Source organism: Martes martes (assembly GCF_963455335.1).
Source record: "Martes martes genome assembly, chromosome: 15".
NCBI lineage: Eukaryota > Metazoa > Chordata > Mammalia > Carnivora > Mustelidae > Martes > Martes martes.
Genome location: NC_137903.1, coordinates 42633331 through 42654557, shown reverse-complemented (window position 1 = coordinate 42654557; position 21227 = coordinate 42633331). Strand labels below are relative to the sequence as shown.

Here is a 21227-nt window from a genome sequence, read left to right as displayed (position 1 = left end):
CTATGAAGGGGCACATAGGTGGCTCAGTTGGTTAAACGGTTCAGGTCTTGATCTCAGAGTTGTGAGTTCAAGTCCTGTATTGGGCTCTGTGCTGGGCATGGAGTCTACTTTAAAAAACAAAACAAAACCTGTGAGTCAGTTCTGAGCCATTGCTTAATTTTTTGTATAGCCTGTAAGCTAAGAATAGTTTTTATGTTTTTGAAGTATCAAAAGGAAAATAAAGAATAATTTTTGTGATGTGTAAATTATATGAAAATTCAGATGAAGTTTATTGGCACATTGACACTTCTGAAATAAAATTAATAGATACTACAAAAAATAGATATTTTTCCTATACACATAAAAACATAATGCGCTAACTCTAAAATAAAGGAGAAATAAAAGGAGAATAATTCAAAATAAAACATAATCTTAATATGTAAATTCTTAGATTGACTGCATTAGACAACATAATGAATAGTCAGATACTTCAACCTGCTTATAATGAATAATTTTGGAACATTTGGTGAGTATTAGAAATGCAAGACTAGTTTGTCTATAATGTATAATGGAATTCATTTCCATGCTCAGATAATTATTTATAGGTTTCTCACTTGCAAAAGGATGAGAGGTATAAATATCTTTGAAGTTATAAAATAAATTATAAGATAATCAGTATAATTAGTAGGACTGGAAGAGGAGGATAAAAATAACTTTGTCCATTGCTCAGAGTAGAGACTTGATAGATATATTGAATCCTTTATTTCTTTCTATAGCAGTTGCTAAAGTCATAAAATAGACACTGGACAGAAATACTAGAATTCCCATTTATGAGAAAAACAGAAAGAAAGAAATCAGATGGTCAAAGATTTTTTAATTAAAAATTCATTTAAAACAATATGTATCACAAAATAAAATAACATATAAAAGCCAACAAGTGTAATTGATAAATGTAAATAGGGTAAGCTTCCCATCGAAAGGGAAGTATCTTCACATTAGATCACAGTGTAAATTTCCTAAGTCTTAGATGTGCATGTTGAAAATAAGGTTTAATTCAGACTAGAAATCATTAAACTTCAGTCTATAGCTTTGTCTCTCTCAGTGTCTCTGTCACATATACACACACAGCTTTCTAATGATTCAGTCCATGATGAAGTTTAAGTAGTTATAAATATCTGTATAGATTGGAAAAACCCTCTGCTAACTCCAAGGCAAAAAAATACATTAGTTGTGTGAGACTTTAAATGAGATTAGATCTTAGTCCATGACAGATTAAATGCAAAAATTATAACGATTATAGCAGCACCAAATAATGTAACTGGCAACTTAGAGCACATGTACAAACATGTATAAAGAATATGACTTCTTCAAAAGTGTCCATTGAGTATCAGAAAATGTACAGAATCTGAATCATAAAAACATTTAAAATTACAGAAAATTAAAGCATTCTCTGATCACAAGGCAGTAAGAGCAGACATTTATAACAAAATTAGAAAACGGGAAAAACCTACCACATGGAAATTTTTAAAAATTTATTTTTATTATTTATTTATTTATTAAAATTTTAAAAAAGACTTTATTTATTTGACAGAGAAAGACAGGGAGAGAGAGAACACAAGCAGGGGGAGTGGGAGAGGAAGAAGCAGGCTCCCTGCTGAGCAGGAAGCTCATGCGGGACTGGATCCCAGGACCCTGGGATCATGACCTGAGCAGAAGTCGGACGCTTAATGACTGAGCCACCCAGGTGCCCACCACATGGAAATTTAAAAGCTATTTTGGTAACTCTAAGGTTAAAGTGGAAATGAAGCCACTTTCATGAAGCTTACATATATTAGAACGTATAGGACACAGCTAAAAGTGCTCAAAATAAAATTACTTGTTTTAGGGCGATTGGGTGGGTCAGTTGGTTAAGCATCAGGTCATGATACTGTAGTCCCTGAATCAAGTCCCATGTTGGGCTCCCTATATAGCGGGGAGTCTGCTTCTCCCTCTCACCCTCCCCTTTCTTGTGCTTTCTCTCCCTCTCTCTCTCAAATAAATAAATAAAATCCTTTAAAAAGTTCCTTCTTTTAAATAGTTAAATGTTGAGGAAGATATGAAAATAACTTATGCAACCAACTGAGTAAGTTAGAAAAAGAAGAAAACAAACCTAAATAAAGTAGAAGAAAATAAGGTATAAATGTGAAAAAGGAATGAATTATTAAAAACAGAGTTACTTGTTAATGAGCTTCTTAAAACAAGAGATGCAAATTGTTAGTGAACCCATTGAAGTACAACTAGGAAAAACTGCAGGTTTGTAGAATAAGAAAGGAAAGTGAGGAAATAATCACAGAAAAGTAAGAGTAAACTACTCTGCTCATATTTATCGTATTTAGGATGAAAGAGAGAATATTTTCTAGGAAATGTTAATGATTTGAACTGATTCTAGAAGAGACCAAAAAAACTACTCAGGACAATTACAATGGGAAAAGTAAGGAAAGTTGTCAAACAGAATAATAAACCTAACTGGAAATGTGGGGGATCTAAAAGAACTTTAAACTACTGCTGAAGAAACAAACAAAATTTGAATAAAGACCTAACATAAGCCTAGAGGGAAAGACTAAGCATCGCAGGATTTCACTTTTTCCTTAAGTAATGTATAAATTTGACATGATTGCAAAGAAAATACTACCAAGATACATTTTGTTTGTTTTTGGAAATAAGTTGATGCTAAACTGAAGAATAGTTGCAAAATATGTAGGGAAATTCTGAAGAAAAAGATTAATGAAAGAGCACTCATTCCTACAAGATGTCACAACATGTTATGATGAATCAGTAATTAAAACTTTGGTACAAATAAAGAACAGATAATGTCTACAATAATTTCAAATTCTTGTAAGAAGTTAGTGTATATCCTATACACTGCATTTCTAATAAGTGAGAAAAAAATTATTCAGTAAATTGGGCAACTAGGTAATGGTCTGGAAAAAGAAATTTATATCTCTGCTCTCTTATTTTATTATTATTTTAAAGCTATTTTATTTATTTGACAGAGAGCGCACACACAAGCAGGTGGAGGGGAAGAGGGAGAGGGAGAAGCACTGCCCGCTGAGCAGGGAGCCTGACATGAGGCCCTATCCCAGGACCCCAAGATCATGACCCGAGCTGAGGGCAGATGCTTAACCGACTGAGCCACCCAGTTGCTGTCATATTTTTAAAATAATTTTATATTTAATTAAATATATTTTAAATATATTTTATATTTAATTAAATATATTCAATTAAATATATTAATATAATTTAATAATTTTTTAAATTTGTTTATAAACATATAATGTATTATTAGCCCAGGGGTACAGGTCTGTGAATCACCAGGTTTACACACTTCATCTGCTGTCATATTTTAAAATAAATTCCAGATGGAATGAATATCTGAATTAAAAAAAATGAAACTTGATAACTATTAGAAGAAAATACAGGATATAAGTTTAAAAAATCTTATCGAGAAAAGTAAAGCAGAGGGAGATAATGCAGGGAGGTAGCCGGTAGAGTGGAGAGCTGCAGTTTGAAATAGAGTAGACAAGTGGTCTTAGTGAGAGCTGTTGTTTGAGTCGGTACCTGAAGGCAGTGAGGGAATATGCATGCGTGTTTGGGAGAAGAACACTTGCAGGTTGGGGACTATCAGTTGCATTGTCCCCTGAGGTAGGAATAGGTTTGAAATTTCCTAGTTTTGCCACGATGCCAGGGTAACTGGAGGAAGGGGGAGCAGTGGTGGGATGGGAAGGAGGCAAATCCTATATATTTTGTAATCACTCTGCTTTTTCAGGAGGTTGAGTAGGAAAGCCTTTAAGAGATTTTGGACCAAAATAATGATAATTTGACTTGTTAAAAAATGGATTTTAAGGGTCGAGTATGGAAGCAGGTTATCAGTATGGAACCTAGTAGCTTGAATGAGGGGGTGGCAGTGAGCTGTTGAGAAGTGGTTAGATTCTGTTACATTTTGAAGGTTGAGCTGAAAGAGTTGCTGTTAAAGTTAATTGGAAGGGATGGGGTTAGTTAATTAAATGAGGAAGATGCTTGGGGAATTCAGAACCTCAATTTAGGACAGATTAAAATACTGTTAGATTAAAATTGAAGCTGTCAAGTAGGTATGAACCAGTAAGAGAGAGGTCTGGTATGTGAAATAAACATATGATAGTCATGAATATGTAGGTTTAAAATCACAAGACTAAATGAGAGCCCCAAAGAAGTACAGGGAGATAAAAAAACTGAAGCTTGAGGATACTTGTACTGGGGGATACTTGCATGTGGAAGTGGAGGCAGGAGAAGGAAGTATATACTGTGTCAGTCTATACTGTGATGGAGCTGCTAGTGAGGTACGAGAAGAATCATCTCTCTTGAGGAGGGAACTGTCCTCTAAGTCAGTTACTGCTGATATTCAAGTAAGGTAAGAATTCAGAGTTGAGTATTAGATTTAGCAACCTGAAGGTTAGTGTTGACCTTGATAGAGCTTTTCTAGGATTGAAGATGAAAGCTTGGTTCCATTGGGTTAAAGCGAATGGGAAGAGAAGAATTGGAGCTAGTGAGTATGGACAACTTTTTTGCAACAATTCTGCTATCAGAAAAGAAAGAAATAGGGTGGTATCTAAAATGAAATGAAGATTTTAAGAGATGTTTTGTTTTGTGTTTTACTTGAAGAAAACATACTGAAAGAATTATGGGAAAGATGTAGGAGAACAGAAAAATTAATGATAGAAGAGAGAGAAGGAGAATTGAAGCAATCCTGGATTAGGCAAGCAAAAATGAGATGTAATGCACAAGTAGATGCATTAGTCAGGTAGAGGAGATTTGATCCTTCCTCAGAGTGACAAGAGAGGTGGCAGCATATATCCAGAATATATATTCTGGTAAATAGAGAGTGTGGTGGTGGGAGCCTTTGTAAATTATCTTCTTATTCTTTTTATATTTTTGCCAAACCAGTGAACAAAATGATCTGCTGATAATGAGGAAGGAGATGTGGGAAATTTGAGAAGAGTGAAGAAATTGCGTACCTGTCTTTACCCAAGGAGAAGAGTCTGTGTACAAGGGAAACTTACCATGAAGCTAGGCAATGTTAAGGCCCCATCTCAAGATAGTGATGTTGAATTTAAAATTAAATGTATTAAGATGCATGTGATTTTTGACCAAGCACTTCATATTCTGGGTATATTTAATGATACTCTTGCATATGTGAAAGGAAGGCACACAGAGGATATTTTATTGCAGTATTGTTTAACAGTGAAAGAGGAGAAAGTAAATGTTCTCATTAGTAAGCTGATTATATGATTTATGATACATTCATATGTTTGAATTCTGTACAGCCGTTGGTAAAAAATCAGGTAGCCCTAAATGTACTGAGATGAAATGATTGTCAAGATGCTGTGGAGGGGGCAAGGTGTAAATCAGCCTGTATGATTTCATCCCATGTGTTTAATTAAATAAGAGAATATAAATACGTAGATGCTTATTTGTGCACAGGGTAATGCTAGTAGGGTGCATGAGCTGAAATTACTGGTTGCCTCCAGGGAAGGCAATTAGGTGCTTAGTTGGCAAGATTGGAAGGAAGGTCTTGCTTTTTTCTGTGTAATTTTTGAACCATTGTCTATATACATAGATTTTTTAGAAGAAGTTTTAAGAGAAGATTCAGGGCATGTTGTGCTGGATCTTCAGTAATAGTTGGAGTATGGATTTTACATCATGGTAAATGAGCAGAATTACGTGAACGGAGCTGTTTTTTGAAAATTTACCTTTTTATCAGTCCTTCAAATAGATTAGAAAAGAGGAAAGTCAGGAGTAGCTGACTTGATAAAGAAGCTGTTGCAATAGCCCAGGTTAGTGTTAATGCATGCCTAATTCATATTTCTGTGAATTTCTCAAATGTTGTGTTTTGATTTTTTAACATCTTATTTTCCATCCTTCAGCTAGGTCAGCGTTTGGCAGATAACAGGCATATTAGATATTTGATGACTAAGAATATTCATGCACTATCCACTTTCTTCCAGTAGGCCTCACTAATCAGTGACTCTTGAATTTCTGTAGCATCTTCTGTTCCTATCATTTGGCATTTGCTTATTATTGTGTTATAATCTCTCCCAGTAACTATGAACCCTGTGAGGCTATCTTACTCTTTTTATCTGCCTATGTTTAATTTGTTGTACAGGATGAGTTATTATTTTATTACTATCATATACATAATATAGTATGTGTAATTATTCTGTGTTATTACTATTGTTTACTCTGCCTTTGTGGTCTTTGAAGACCAGTTCTTTTATTCTCATTAAAATGGGAGTTTTTTAAAAACAAAAAGACTGATTTATTTGAGGGGGAAGGGGCAAAAGAGAAGGAAAGAATCCTCAAGTAGACTGCTTGCTGAGCACAGAGCCTAACATTGGGCTCGATCTCAGGATCCTGAGATCATGATCTGAGCTGAAATCAAGAGTCAGACGCTTCAATGACTGAGCCAACCAGGTGCCCCAAAATGGGAGTTTTACATAGTGATTGAGAGCATAGACTCTGGAACCAGATTGCTTGAATTTGAATTACCCAGTGAAGTTGGGACAAATTACTTAACATCAATATAACTTGCCTTCCTTATCTATCAATGGAGATTTGAAGAGTAAATATATTTTATGTGAGTGCTTAATACAGTGCTTTATACATAGTGAATATTATGTATGTTATGGAAGGTTTAGCTATTATTATTGATTGTTTTTGGAGAAAGTTGAATAACATCAATTCTTATTTACTTTACCTGTGTTTGATCTGCCTATTCCTTTTTATTAAAATGGCCAATTTCTTTGTTTCCTTGCAATTATAGCAGCCTCTGTCTCTTGGGGTACACTGTCTTGGTGATGAATTAGACGACTAAATTCCACTTACATTTTCTTTTGATAAGTAGGATTCTAGTGTTAAGGGATATTAATCCACTTTGTTAATACTAGTTTTATAATTGCAAAATCAGTATGACACAGTGCGAGCACTGATTCCCTTGTTGGGTTATTGCCATCTTTGCATTGCCTCGTGCCACACTGTAATAGAGGGATGAGTTAATCACCTTTCCTGTATGGTCTGTTCCCTTGATGCTTGATAACTTGGCTGATGGCCCTTTTGACAAAGACTGTAGCCAGTTTCCTACAGCTGAGTGACCTTTTACAACTGTTTAAATAAATCACTTTTTAAAAACAGTTAAAACATTCCAAGTGTGAAAGAAAAATGCTGTTTATTTCCAAGTGTAAAATAAGTCCCCCTTATTATTTTTTGGAGCAAATGTTTGTGTATTTTGAAATTTTAAAAAATTCTGTGAAATGGAATTTATCATTGCACTGAACTTTCATAAACTACTTGCTTTAAGAATTGGGGGGGGGGCACCTGGGTGGCTCAGTGGGGTAAGCCTCTGCCTTGAGCTCAGGTCATGATCTCAGGGTTCTGGGATCGAGCCCTGCATCGGGCTCTGCTCAGAGGGGAGCCTGCTTCCCCCATTTCTCTCTGCCTGCCTCTCTGCCAGCTAGTGATGTCTCTCTCTCTCTGTCAAATAAATAAATAAAATCTTAAAAAAAAAAAAAAAGAATTAGGGCACCTCGGTGGCTCAGTTGGTTAAGCAACTGCCTTTGGCTCAGGTCATGATCCTGGAGTCCCAGGATCGAGTCCCACATCGGGCCCTCTGTTCAGCAGGGAAGTCGGCTTCTCCCTCTGCTCCTCGTCCCTCTCATGCTCTCTCTCTCTCAAATAAATAAAATCTTAAAAAAAAAAAAAAATTACTGGTGGGCACCTGTGTGGCTCAGGCAGTTAAGTGTCTTCCTTCGGCTCAGGTTGTGATCCTGGGGTCCTGGGATTGAGTCCGACGTTGGGCTCCCTGCTTGGCAGGGCGTCTGCTTCTTCCTTCACCCCTCCCCTGTTCCTGATCACTCGCTCGCTCTCATGCTCGCTCTCAAATAAACAAATAAAATTGAAAAAAAAATTACTAGTGACAGTGGATAACAGAAATGGATTTTGTGAAAAAGCAAAACTTACTACAAAATTTTTTTAAACTTAATTGCACAAGCAGGTATGTTTCAATCTGTTTATTTTTTATTTTGCTTTTGTTTCAGCTTAACTAGGCATTGTTGAATTATTTTTGTTTGTGTTATCAGATTTCATAATTAAAGTAGCTAAAATATTGTATTGGGAAATAAGAGGTCATGCATTTTGGAATAGCTCTGAAAAGCTCTCTGTATCTAAAAACTACACTGTTCATTTGAGTTGTACCACTGTTCATTTGAATTGTTCCGTAATAGCTCTTTAAAATCTAATTATGTTTATGTTTACGATCAGATATGATTAAATCCGTCAAAGATTGGGAACAAACGATTCCGTGTTTGGAAGTACTTAAATCCTGAGTCTTAGTGATGTGTGGAAGTACTTGGATTTTTTTTTTTTTTAAGGCAGCTGTTTATCTCCCTTTTTCCAAAATTTGTGAGAAATATTACTCTTTATACTTTTTGATCAGTATTTTTATTAGAATTTTATTGTTTTTAAATTATAAAAAAGTACATGTCCCAGAGTATTAAAAAAGGGTACTGTATTGATACCCCCAACATTTAAGAAGAAAACATGACCAGAACATAAGAAAATAATAATGAAGTAAAAAAAAAAGTTAATTTTTAAAAAAAGATGTATTGATTTATTTTTAGAGAGAGAGCGAGAATGAGAATGAATGGGAGGGAGAGGGAGAGAGAGAATCTCAAGCAGACTCCCCACTGGGCATGGAGCCTGATGCAGGGCTGGGTCTTATGACCCTGAGATCATGACCAGGAGTCAGACACTTAACCAACTGCACCACCCAGGTGCCCCTAAAAGGTTAGTTTTTAGTATGAGCTAAGAATGAGCTAATGCAGCTAAATGATAACCCTTGTTGAAAAAAGAAAGCTATCTTGAGTAACAGGGTAGCAACAAAGAAATAAACTTACTGATTTATTTACATTATCAAATCAATTCTTTTGACAGCGTTCTTTTCTATTTAAGATTTTATTTATTTACTTGACAGAGAGATCACGAGTAGGCAGAGAGGCTGGCAGAGAGAGAGGGGGAAGCAGGCTCCCTGCTGAGCAGAGTGCCTGATGTGGGCCTCGATCCCAGGATTCTGGGATCATGTCCTGAGCTGAAGGCAGAGGCTTTAACCCACTGAGCCACCCAGGCGCCTCCTGACAGCATTTTTATTTATATGGGAATTTTCTCCCTGCATTGTCTTGGGCTGTTATTTTAATAAGCTAGTGTTTAAACTTGTTTCTTAAAACCTGATAGGGTGGAAATGGCTTATTAACTTGTACAGCACTAGAATGCTGTCATTTTATTAGCCATTATGTTTGTAGGTGGAGTAAAAGTATTTAGGGATAATTTAACTAGCTCTTCCTTGAAGTCTCAGCCATGCCCAAACCTCGTAAGGGTAGGATTTCAGTTCTGATAACTGTTCTTTGCCAGACACAGTAATATTTCTCCCTCAGTGGCCCTAGGCGATGGGTATAAATTGAATCAGGATAGATGAATGGTTGCCATGAGTATAATTATGCTGCATTTGAATCCATAGAGCAGATAACAGCTGAGTCAGCAGTTCAATTGCAGTTGTAGAAATAAATTCATTGCATTGCCACATAGTCCTATTTTATTGGAGGGAATATTTACTGATTTGTGCTATAGTCAATAACATTTAATGAAATTATTTTAAATGTTATAAAATTTGAGGGAGGATTTAAAGCTGTAATGAAAAGTGACCATCTCATTATGTTTCTGTGCAAAGTTTTCTTACTGTGTACCTATTTCTTTTACTTGTCATCATTAGCTTAGCAAGCTTTTAACTAAATTATTAATTAATAATTAACTGTTCTGTAAAAGGATATCACAGGTAACCCCAAAAGAAAAGTATGCCATGTAGGTATTTATATGCATTTAATGAATGCTTGATATATGCAGAGTACTAACATATCATCTTAGCCACTTACAAGCTGACTAACTTGAGGCAAATTGCTTCACCTCTAATCCTTGGTTTTCTCATGTGTAAAATATGGATAAAGACAATACTTATAGAGTTATTATGGGAATTAAGTGAGTTAATACATGCAGAGGTTATGCTTAGTGGTCAGCGAATGTTAGCTGTTCCTCTTGTGTAATTAATTATAGATCAGTGAAAATTCTTATGTATTCTCTAGCCTTATGGCTAAGCTTCTAGAAAAGATGCTTAGCTCATTGAGAGCTAACGTATGTAATGATTCATTTCACTCTTTCATTAGGTTACCTAAATTTCTTGCTTGTTATATAACAACTTTGTTGAGGCTCCAACTTAAGTTCTATAAAGGCAAATAAGGTCTGCTTTGCTTTGAAGTATCTTATTTTGGAACTTGTATAAGAAGTCAGTAAGAGGGGTGAATTCCCTAAGTAACTCTAAAAAGAGGGAGATTTTTAGTTTTTCCCTTGCTTTTTGGCATAAGGAAACTGTATTAGGGGTTCATAAGTCAAATCATCTTTGTGAGGTTAGAAATGTGTTTGGGAAAACATAACGAAGAGTTAATTATTCTATTTTTATATGTATTTTATACCTTTGTCATCACCCTTTTATTGCTTCAGTAATTCAGTTTGTGTACTAATTTATTTATTAAAATAACATTAAGTACTGTGAAATTCTGTCATCTTCACAAAATGGTAGAAGGAAGATAGAATTTATGAAAAGATTATTTGGTAATTCTCTTTTGACATAATTTTTAATATACCAAACCATTAAGTCTTTCCTTGCTACTTTTATAATTTAACTTGTTAGCCTTTATAGTTGGGTAAGTTGTAATATGGTTACTGAAGTTGAATTAAAAACATATCAAGTTTCAAGAAATAAAATAACTGTCTGTAAGCAGAATTTGGTAGCTGTGTGCGGTTCTCTATCACTTGTAATTTGATATGTCTTCATAATGACTTTATCTGGATATAGAGCCTAGTACAATTTGAGGGCATTTCAAGTAGATCTCTTATTCTTGTAGACACAATGACTTTAGAAATAGAAAAAAAACTCTGAAATGTTGTCACTGTAAATGTCACAGGGATAGGCAAATAGTCTTACTAACCAAATACTCACTTTTTTCCGTAGTATTGAATTTGACCGGGATTGTGACTATTTTGCAATTGCTGGGGTTACAAAGAAAATTAAAGTCTATGAATATGGCACAGTCATTCAGGATGCGGTGGATATTCATTACCCTGAAAATGAAATGACCTGCAATTCCAAAATCAGGTACTTAGATTATTTTTTTTTGACATAATGCAATGTGTGTATAACCTTTAATATCTATGATTCATATGAACTTGTTAATTTATCTTTCTGTGAGACTGCTTATTCACTCATGGTAAACACTAATTGTATACAAAGGATACTTTAGAATCTTACAGATATTGGTTGCTTTTTCCCTGTGGGGGTTAGTAGTCATTGTTTTTCTATTTGACAAATGAAAGTCTTCTCTTTGTTCACTTAATCACTTAATCAAATAAAAATTTTTGTTGTAATTGACTTCCATGGGGTATTGAATAAAGAATTACTGTAGCCTATAAATAGTGTCTGAAAGTCAGGAATTTTCCCCCTAGCATGTGCATGTCTCCAAATTTTATAATTGTTTATAATTTAAGAATTCTTTCTTAAAAATTTTTTATTTTTTGTTAACATATAATGTATTATTAGCCCCAGGGGTATAGGTCTGTGAATCACCAGGTTTACATACTTCACAGCACTCACCATAGCACATACCTTCCCCAATGTCCGTAAAGAATTCTTTTTATGAGAACATTCTTCTGCTTTTCATTGAGGGCCTAATATTTAAGTTTCATATAGTAAGGGTTAAAGTTCATAGTGAGTGCTTTTCAAATCTGGAATACTGTTAAAAATGCAGAAACTAGAAATTAGATCTGTCTCCCCCAAATCTCAGGGACATCTTAGAATTTGCATTGTTAAAACAAGCTTCCTGAGCTATTCTCATTGACACTGGCTTAAAATGGAATACAAGGAAATCATCTAATAATAAATTTATTTAGAACTTTGAACATTTTCCAGTTATTCTTATAATCTTTTTTACCTGAATGAATGACATACATAGTCTGGTTCTAATGCAGTCTGTTCGGAATCCTGCCCTGTTAAAATCTGAGGCCCCAGGCACACCCTTCATAGGACTATACTTTAAATAAATCCTTACAATGCACTCAGCGTAATACTTGGCTATTATCAAGAATCATAGTAAATGTTACTGTAATGACAATGTGGATTAGGGGATACATCTTTACTGTCTTGATACATGTAAAAATATGGCAGTAGTTCATGGCATGTTGGAATAAATGGAAGAAGCTGTTCAAGGCTGGAAGCTATGGGATTAGGATCGAAAGGACCAATGTATAAGAATGCCTAAAGCTAATTTGGAGCACACCAGTTGTGAAAGTGACCTAGATTACCAAGAACCACAGCTAGTAAGCAGAACATCTGGAATTTGAGTTCAGGTCTATCTAACTCCAAAATTTAGCTCTTTTAACTACCCATCTAACTTCTCCTGGAAATCCAGTAAATGTATGTAAACATGCAAATGAACTCTTACAGTCTCTGAAATTTAACATAAATACAGCCAGTAGAGAGTGAAAGACTCTTGTTTTCATGTGCTTTGAAGTCATCTAGGTTAATTGCTTTACTAAGTGGCTTTTATCCTTAGTACACATTAGTTTTACTACATGATTCATGTATGTGTCTCACTGAAAGCATCCATTTTTAGATGTTGGATTCTTAGTTTTGGAGTGCTTGAGAATAGCTGAAACCATAAGATGTTAAAAGCGTAATTGTAAATGTTATATTCAGTAATAAGCTTATATTAGTTGTTTTTTTTTTTGATGTAAATACAGAAACCCAATTCAAATTAGTTTATTAGCTTATATGATTCAGCTCAACTTGATCCAGGGGCTTACACAATTTGATTAGGTCTCTGTCATTGTGCTGTGGCATGCTTTGTGCTCTCTTGGCCTCTGTTTTCACTCACAGACATGCTCTCCTCATGTATGAAAGATGGCCATTGGTGGCTTTAGGCTCATGTCCATCTTTTGGCTGATGATCAGAGTGAATAGTGGTAAAGGTTGTTATTTGGTAGTTCAATCCAAAAACTTGGCAGTTACTTGATACATTTTGTCCCAGCTGTGTTGTGGGCTGATTAATGATATGAAGTTATGTAGACGATTTGAAGTGTTCTAATCTTTCTGCACACTTCAAAATTCTTCGTATTCATTGTTTTTTATTTCTACATAAAATAAGGCTTAACTGTATTTCTTTCTTTCAGCTGTATCAGTTGGAGTAGTTACCATAAGAATCTGTTAGCCAGCAGTGATTATGAAGGCACCGTCATCCTATGGGATGGATTTACAGGACAGAGGTCAAAGGTCTATCAGGTAAATTAGAGTACTAGTCGTTTGTTTTAAGAATCACGTTTTTACTTCATAATTATAGTTACAGTTACAAGTTTATAATTACAAATTTTAAGCCACTATTTGGCATTTTTTTATACCTATATAATAGCAAATAATGCTTTTCATTACAAGTTTAAAGCCTCTAGCATTTTTAATCCCTCTGTAATAGGAGGAGATAATGCTTTTCTGAAGCATCACTTCAGACTTGTTTTGCATTTGTAGAATGTGTCAAATGGATTTCCAAAAGCAATAAAATATATATATATAAAAAGTTGGGGAATTACTTCGCATCTCATTTGTTTTCACGGCCTGTTCTCTCTCCCTCTCACCAGAGCCATAAATTGGTATCAGGCTTTTTCTTTATTTATTTTAAGATCTATATTTCGTCTAAGACTACTTTGTCTTTCTTCTATATCCAGGAGCACGAGAAAAGGTGTTGGAGTGTTGACTTTAATTTGATGGATCCTAAACTCTTGGCTTCTGGTTCTGATGATGCAAAAGGTACTATTTGAATCTCTTCTGCTTTCCCTCATGCCCTTACACCCAACTTAATTCCTTTTATTAGCAGAGATGTAGATATTTATTAAAAATCATAGCAATCCTCTGTGATTATTTTTCTAAAAATAATCTAAGTACAACAATCTTTATATCTTTTTGAGTGAAAAAAATGAATATACTACATCTTCATTATAATAATATTTTCTGGATTCATGTCATATGGTGACATATTTATAACCAGTTTCTTTATAACATCAAATAAACTTTTTTTGCTGAAATATTTAGACATATCTCTGTTTTAAATTATATTCAATTTCTAGTGTATACTCAAGTTTTTTTAATGAAGTTTATCATTTTTCAAGGGAAACTTCTACATCTGCAATTTAATTGACCTCTTCTGTTTTTTCTTATATATACCTGTTTACTATTCATGTTTTTCATTTATCTTTACTGTTTTGTCCTAGTTCTTCCCACCATTAGATTTATAAAGCCCTGTTAACAGATTTTTATTATCTTAAAGTTAATGGCCTTAATTTTTTTGGCCATTCTTTTCTACCTGTATCCTCCAGACTAGTGATTAGATAGGCAAATATAGCTCTAGTGTTGAAAAGTTTATTTCATAATGATAGTGCATGCCCTATTCTGTAAGTGGAAAATGAACATGACTGGACTTTCCCCCCAAACATCAAAAAGTAGCAAGTTGTTTACCCATAGTATTTTTAAATTGAAATACCTTTCTTCTTGATTGTTTTAACAAATTATTCTTGAATTCTAAATTATTTAGAGCAGCATATGACAGTCGATATTTGTATGTAGGGATACAAAGTTTCACTAATGTGAAATGTTTTTTCTCATAGTGTATGGGGATAGCTTTTATTGAGTTGAATACTTGTAATTTTGTACTGAAGATTAATATTTATTCAAAGGTGGTGACTGGTCAGAGTCTTCCTCTGGAAAATAGAAGCCATTCAAAACAATTTAAGAAGAAAGAAGTAGAAAGGGATTTTTAAAGTTATTTATTCATGTTAAATTGTATTAACATATACATAACATAAAGTTAACCATTTTAACCATTTTGAGTGTACTGTTCTGTGGCATACATTCACATTGCTGTCAATTTTCACTACCTTCAGTCCATAGAACTTTTTTCATGTCACCAAACTGAAACTATACCCATTAAATGTAACTCCCCATTTCCCCTTTGCCAGCCCTTTGCAGTCATGTTTCTACTTTCTGCCTCTATGAAACTGAGTACTTAAAACTATCTCATATGAGTGGAGTCATACGATGTCCGTTTGCTGTTGCCTTATTTCATTTAGCATAAAGTCTTCAAGGTTCATCTTATAGCATGCACCAAAATTTCTTTTATAAGGCTAAATTATAATCTGTTGTATGAATGCATTACATTTTGTTTATCTGTTCATTCATTGATGGATAGACATTTGGGTTACTTCTGCCTTTTGGGCTCTTGTGAATAATGCTGCTATGACCATGAGTGACAAAATATTTTTTCATGTCTTGGTTTTAGTTCTGGGTATATACTCAGAAATGGAATTACTGGATCATATGGTACTTACATGTTTAATTTTTTGAGGAACCATCATTCTGTTTTCCATAATGGCTGTACCATTTTACATTTCCACCAGCAATGCCTATTTCATTTTCTCCATACCTTCACCAACATGTTATTTCCTTCCTTCCTTCCTTCATTAATACTAATAACTTTAATAATGTAAAGTGATATCTTATTGTGGTTTTACTTTGCATTTCCTTAAATGATAGTGATGTGTTGAGTATCTTTTTGTGTGTTTATTGGTCATTTGTATGTCTTCTTCAGAGAAATGTTTATTCAAGTCCTATGCCCATTTTTTAATTAGCTTTTTGTTTGTTTTTTTGCTGTTGAATTGTAGGAGTTCTCTGGATATTAATTCCCTTAATCAGATACATGCTTTATTGATAGTGTGTTTTTATGCACAAAATTTTTTCATATTGATGAAGTCGCAGTCGTCTAATTTCTTTTGTTGCCTGTGCCATCCTATCCAAGGAGTCATTCATTACACTAGGTTCAGTGTAATGAAGATTTTTGCCCTTTGTTTTCTTCTAAGAGTGTTATAGTTTTAGCTCTTACATGTCTTTGGTCCATTTTGAGTTAACTTTTGTATATGGTGTGAAGTTCTGACTTCATTCTTTCACATGTGAATATCCATTTTTCCTAGCACCACTTGTTAAAAAGATTGTCTTTTCCTCATTGAAAGATCTTGGCACCCTTGTCAAAAATCATTTGATTATGCCTTCAAGGCTTTATTTCTGGAGTCTTTGCTGTTGGTTGGTCTGTTTGTCCTTATGCCACTATTGCACTGTTTTACAGCTTTGTTTTGAAATCAGGAAGTGTGACTCCTCCATCTTTTTTCTTTTTTTCAAGATTGCTTTGGCTATGTAGGGTCTGCTAAGATCCCATATGAATTTTAGGTGGATTTTATTTTATTATTTCTTTTCTTCTGCTTACTTTGGATTTAATTTGCTCTTCTTTTTCTAGTTTCCTAAATTAAAAGCTTGGGTTATTGATTGTAGATCTTTTCTCTTTGCTAATATATGCATTTAATGTTATAAATGTCCCTTTAAATGTTGTATCCCACAAGTTTTAAGTCTTATTTGAAATTTATTTATTTGAAAATACTTAAAATTGTTTTTGAGATTTCTTATTTGACTTATATATTATTTGGAAATGTGTTGTTTAATATCTAGGCATTTTGGAATTTTCTAGCTGTCTTTCTGTTACTGATTTCTAGTTTAATTTCATTGAAGTCTAAGAGATACATTATTTAATTTCTCCTCTTTTAAATTTGTTACGGTCTGTTTATAGTCCAGAATGTGGTCTGTCTTGGGGAATATCTCATGTGAGTTTGAGAAGAATGTGTATTCTAGTTAGATAAAGTAGTCTGTAGATATCATTTATATTCATTTGATTGATGGTGTTTTCAATTCAGCTGTGTCCTTACTGATTTCTCCCTGCTGGTTCTGTCCATTACTGATTGAGGGGTATGTATTTTTTAGATTCTACATTGATCTATGTATTTCTTCTTTTTCTATAACCCATTGTCTTGATTTGTGGCTTTACAGTAATTCTTGAAATCTAGTAGTATGAGTCTTACATCTACGTTCTTGAAAATGATTTTAGTCCTTGACTTCCTCTGCTCTTCCACATACATTCTAGAATCAGCTTGCCAGTACTTACGGAAGATCCTGCTGAGATTTTTATTAAGATAGTATTGAATCTGTAGATCATTTGGGGGAAAATTGATACCATAAAAGTTGAGATTTTGGGACACCTGGGTGACTCATCGGTTAAGCGTCTACCTTCGGCTCAGGTCATGATCCCAGGGTCCTGGGATTGAGCCCTGCATTGGTCTTCCTGCTCCATGGGGAACCTGCTTCTCCCTCTCCCTCTGCCTGCTGCTCTGCCTGCTTGTATTCTCTCTCTCTGTCAAAAAAATACGTAAAATCTTCAAAAAAAATTGAGGTTTCTATTCCATGAACATTTTTTTTAACGGTTTTATTTATTGGGGCACCTCAGTGGCTCAGTCTTTAGGCATCTGTCTGCCTTCAGCTCGGGTCAAGATCCCATGTTCCTGGGATTGAGCCCCACGTCGGTCTCCCTGCTCATTGTGAAGCTTGCTTCTCCCTCTCCCACTCCCCTGCTTGTGTTCCCTCTCTCGCTGCCTCTGTCAAATCAATAAATGGAATCTTAAAAAAAAAAAAGATTTTATTTATTGTTTTTACAGAGAGAGCACAAGCAGGGGGAGCTGTGGAGGGAGAGGGAGAAGCAGGCTCCCCACTCAGTAGGGAGCCCAACATGGGGCTCGATTCTAGGACCCTGGGATCATGACCTGAACCGAAGGCATATGCTTAACTGACTGAACCACCCAGGTGCCCCTCCAGGAACATAGTTTATATCTACCAAATTTAGTGTTAAGAAAAATTTTTTAATACTTTTATAGTTTTCACCATATAGATCCTATACATTATTACAACTAAAGAGTTTGTGCTATTGAAAATGGTGTTTAAAACATTAATACTCATTCATGTTTTACTAGTTTATAGGAAAACAGTTGTTGTTTTTTTTTTTAAAGATTTTGTTTATTTACCTGACAGACAGAGATCACAAGTAGGCAGAGAGGCAGGCAGAGAGAGAGGAGGAAGCAGGCTCCCGGCCGAGCAGAGAGCCGGACGCGGGGCTCGATCACAGGACCCGGGACCATGACCCCAGCTGAAGGCAGAGGCCTTAACCCACTGAGCCGCCCAGGTGCCCCGGAAAACAGTTGTTTTTAAAGATTTGTTTATTTATTTGAATGAGAGCAAGAGCAAAAGGGGATGGAGACAGAATCTCAAGCAGATTAGCCTGGAGCCCGGCACAGGGCTCAGTCTCACAAGCCTGACATCGTGACCTGAGCGAAAATCAAGAGTTGGATGCTTAACCAACTGGACCACTCAGGCCCACCCCACCCCTGCCCCCAGCAACTGATTTTTAAATATAAACTGTGTTTCAGCAAACTTGCTGAAGTCCCTCTTCAGTTTTAAGAGATTATGTTTGGATATTCCTTGGGCCAACCATGTCAGCAGACAGAGCTGTGGTTGTTGCTTTTAGGCAACAGGCTTGAGCAGTGGAAACCTGAGTAAAGTAAAAAGGCCCACAGTGACCACCAGGCTGAATGCAGACAGGCTCATTAGGCAACCCACCTCAAAATAACCATGGGCCCTGGAGGACTATTGGGCTACTTACAATGAGCACAGTTACCAAAAAAGGAAAATTCCATATGTTCCCATACCTCCTCACTCCTCCCTTAACTGCAGCCCCCCACCACTGCCTCATGGCAGACAGTCTTTCCTTTGCTGTCCTGCCTACTGCTTCCTTGCAGTGTATTTAATAAACTTCTGTCTCTTTTGTTCTGCCTTGGGTGAATTCTTTAACTGCCTACGCTGATGGCCTCCACCCAATCAGGTTGCCCCACTAGAATTGCTGATACTTTCTTGTTTCCAATGTGTGTGTCTTTCTTTCTCCTTTTTTTCCTTGCTTTGTTGTACTTGCAAAAATTAGCAGAATGATGTGTAAGAGTGGTGACCCTGATCTTATGGAGAATGCTTGTAGTCTTTTGTCATCAGTATATTATTAGATTAGACTTTTTTTAAAAAAAGATTATTTATTTATTTATTTATTTGACAGACAGAGATCACAAGTAGGCAGAGAGGGAGGCGGGGGGCGGGGGGAAGCAGGCTCCCCGCTGAGCAGAGAGCCTGATGAGGGGCTCGATCCCAGGATGCTGGGATCATGACCTGAGGCGAAGACAGAGGCTCTAACCCACTGGGCCACCCAGGCGCCCCTTAGATTAGGTTTTCATTGGACATGTTTTTGTCAGGTTAAGGAAATTCTCTTATTCCTTGTTTGCCAAGAATATTTATCATGAATGGATGTTGAATTTTATCATTTTTCTGTATCTGTTGAAATGATTATATTTTTTGTTTGTTTGTTTGTTACTATCATGAACTATAATGATCTCTTTTCACATCTTGAAGTAGCCAAGATGGGACAAAACCCATCTTTGCCATCATGTATTATCTCTTTTCTGTATTACCATGTTTGCTTTGCTAATTTATTTTTTTAAGGGATTTTTCCATCCGTATTCATGAGGAGTATTGGCTTTTATTTTTCTGTTCTTGTAATGTCTTTTTTTCTGACTTTCGTATCAGGATAATGCTGGCCTAATAAAATGATTTGTCTTGTTTTGGGGGGTATAGATGGAAGTGATTGTTTAGAATTGTTGTTTTTTTCATAAATCTTCAGTATAGCTTATAACTGAAGCTTTCTGAGCCTGGAATTTTCTTTGTGTGAAGGTTTTAATTAATAATTTATTTTTTAAAATTGAAGTGTAGTTGGCAGGCATACAACATAGTGATTCAGCAGCTCTCTATGTTATATTGTGTTTACCACAAGGGTAGCTGCTGTCACTGTACAGTGCTATTACAGTACCATTGGCTATGTTCTCTGTAGTAATACCTTTTAACCTGTGGCAGAAGAATTTAATTTCTTTAGTAAATTTAGAACTATTCAATTCATCTGTTTCTTCTTGAGTGAGCTTTGGTGGTCTGTACCTTTCTGGAATTGATATTTTGTGTCCTTTCATTATCTGTTATTTATGTATTTAGGTTGGTGTGGCATTAAGTTTATCAATTTCAATTATCTTTTTCAAATATCTAACCCTTGATTTTATTTTTATTTACTTATTTATTTAATTTTGCTTGTTTTCTATTTGTAGTTTCATTGATGTTTGTTCATTAGCTCTTTTCCCCACATTAACTTAATTTTTTCTTTGGTGTGATTCTGTTTCTCTGTTTTATTAAGGTTGAAGTTTATATCATTGATTTGAGCCTTTTATCTTTTCCAATGTAAATATTTCCAAGTATACATTTCCCTTTAAGCACCACTTCAGCTGACCCCTCAAATTTTCATATAATATATGTTTGTTCATTAACTTTTAAAAGTACATGTAATTTTTCTTGTGACTCTCTTGTTTAGTTTGCTTAAGATTTATTGCTTAATTCTAGTTGGAGAACATGTTTTATATGGCTTTAATTCTTTCATATTTGTTATGATTTGTTTTATGGTCCAAAATATGATCTGCCTTGGTAAATATTCCAAGTGTATTGAAGAGTTCTCCAGTGTTCTCCAGTGGAGTATTCTGGGTCAATTAGATCAAGCTTATTGATAGTATCTTTTTGGTTTTCTATATCTTTGCTGTTTTTGTTTGTCTTGTCTCCTTGTTCTACTGATTATGAAACAGGAGTGTTGAAATCTGATTTTATTTCTCCTTTCAGCCAGAAGGGGATGTTTTGCTTCTTCTTTTGTTTGTTTGGTCTTTTGAAGCTGTTTTGTTAGGGTCTTAAGCATTTACAATTGTTATCTTCATGAAATGACCCTTTTATCAATATATAATATATATTTTATCAACATATAATATATATAATATAATTCCCTGTTAATATTCTTTCTTTCTACTTTTTAGATACTCATCAAAGCAGTAATCTCTTTTTCCTTTCCTCTGAGATTCTAATTACATGAGTGTTAGACCTTTCATTTTTGTCTTATATGCCCCTCAGTCACTGTTCTTTTTATTTTAATATCTTTTCTCTTTTTTACATTAAGTAATTTCTGTTATTCTTTTAGATCACTGGCTCCTTTATCTGTTTATTTTCATTTTGATATTGATTCAGTCCAGTAAATCTTTTATGTA

At 34.9% G+C, this 21227-nt stretch overlaps 1 protein-coding gene across 2 annotated transcripts in view; it reads left to right on the top strand.

Annotated features, from left to right (window-relative positions):
• COP1 (COP1 E3 ubiquitin ligase) overlaps positions 1-21227 on the top strand; it is a 267982-nt gene that overhangs the window by 132337 nt on the left and 114418 nt on the right. For both annotated transcript variants that reach the window (XM_080823959.1, XM_080823960.1), the window contains exons 12-14: positions 11105-11248; positions 13317-13425; positions 13863-13944. In XM_080823959.1, the coding sequence (XP_080680085.1) occupies positions 11105-11248; positions 13317-13425; positions 13863-13944 (335 nt within the window). The remainder of the gene's footprint in view (positions 1-11104; positions 11249-13316; positions 13426-13862; positions 13945-21227) is intronic.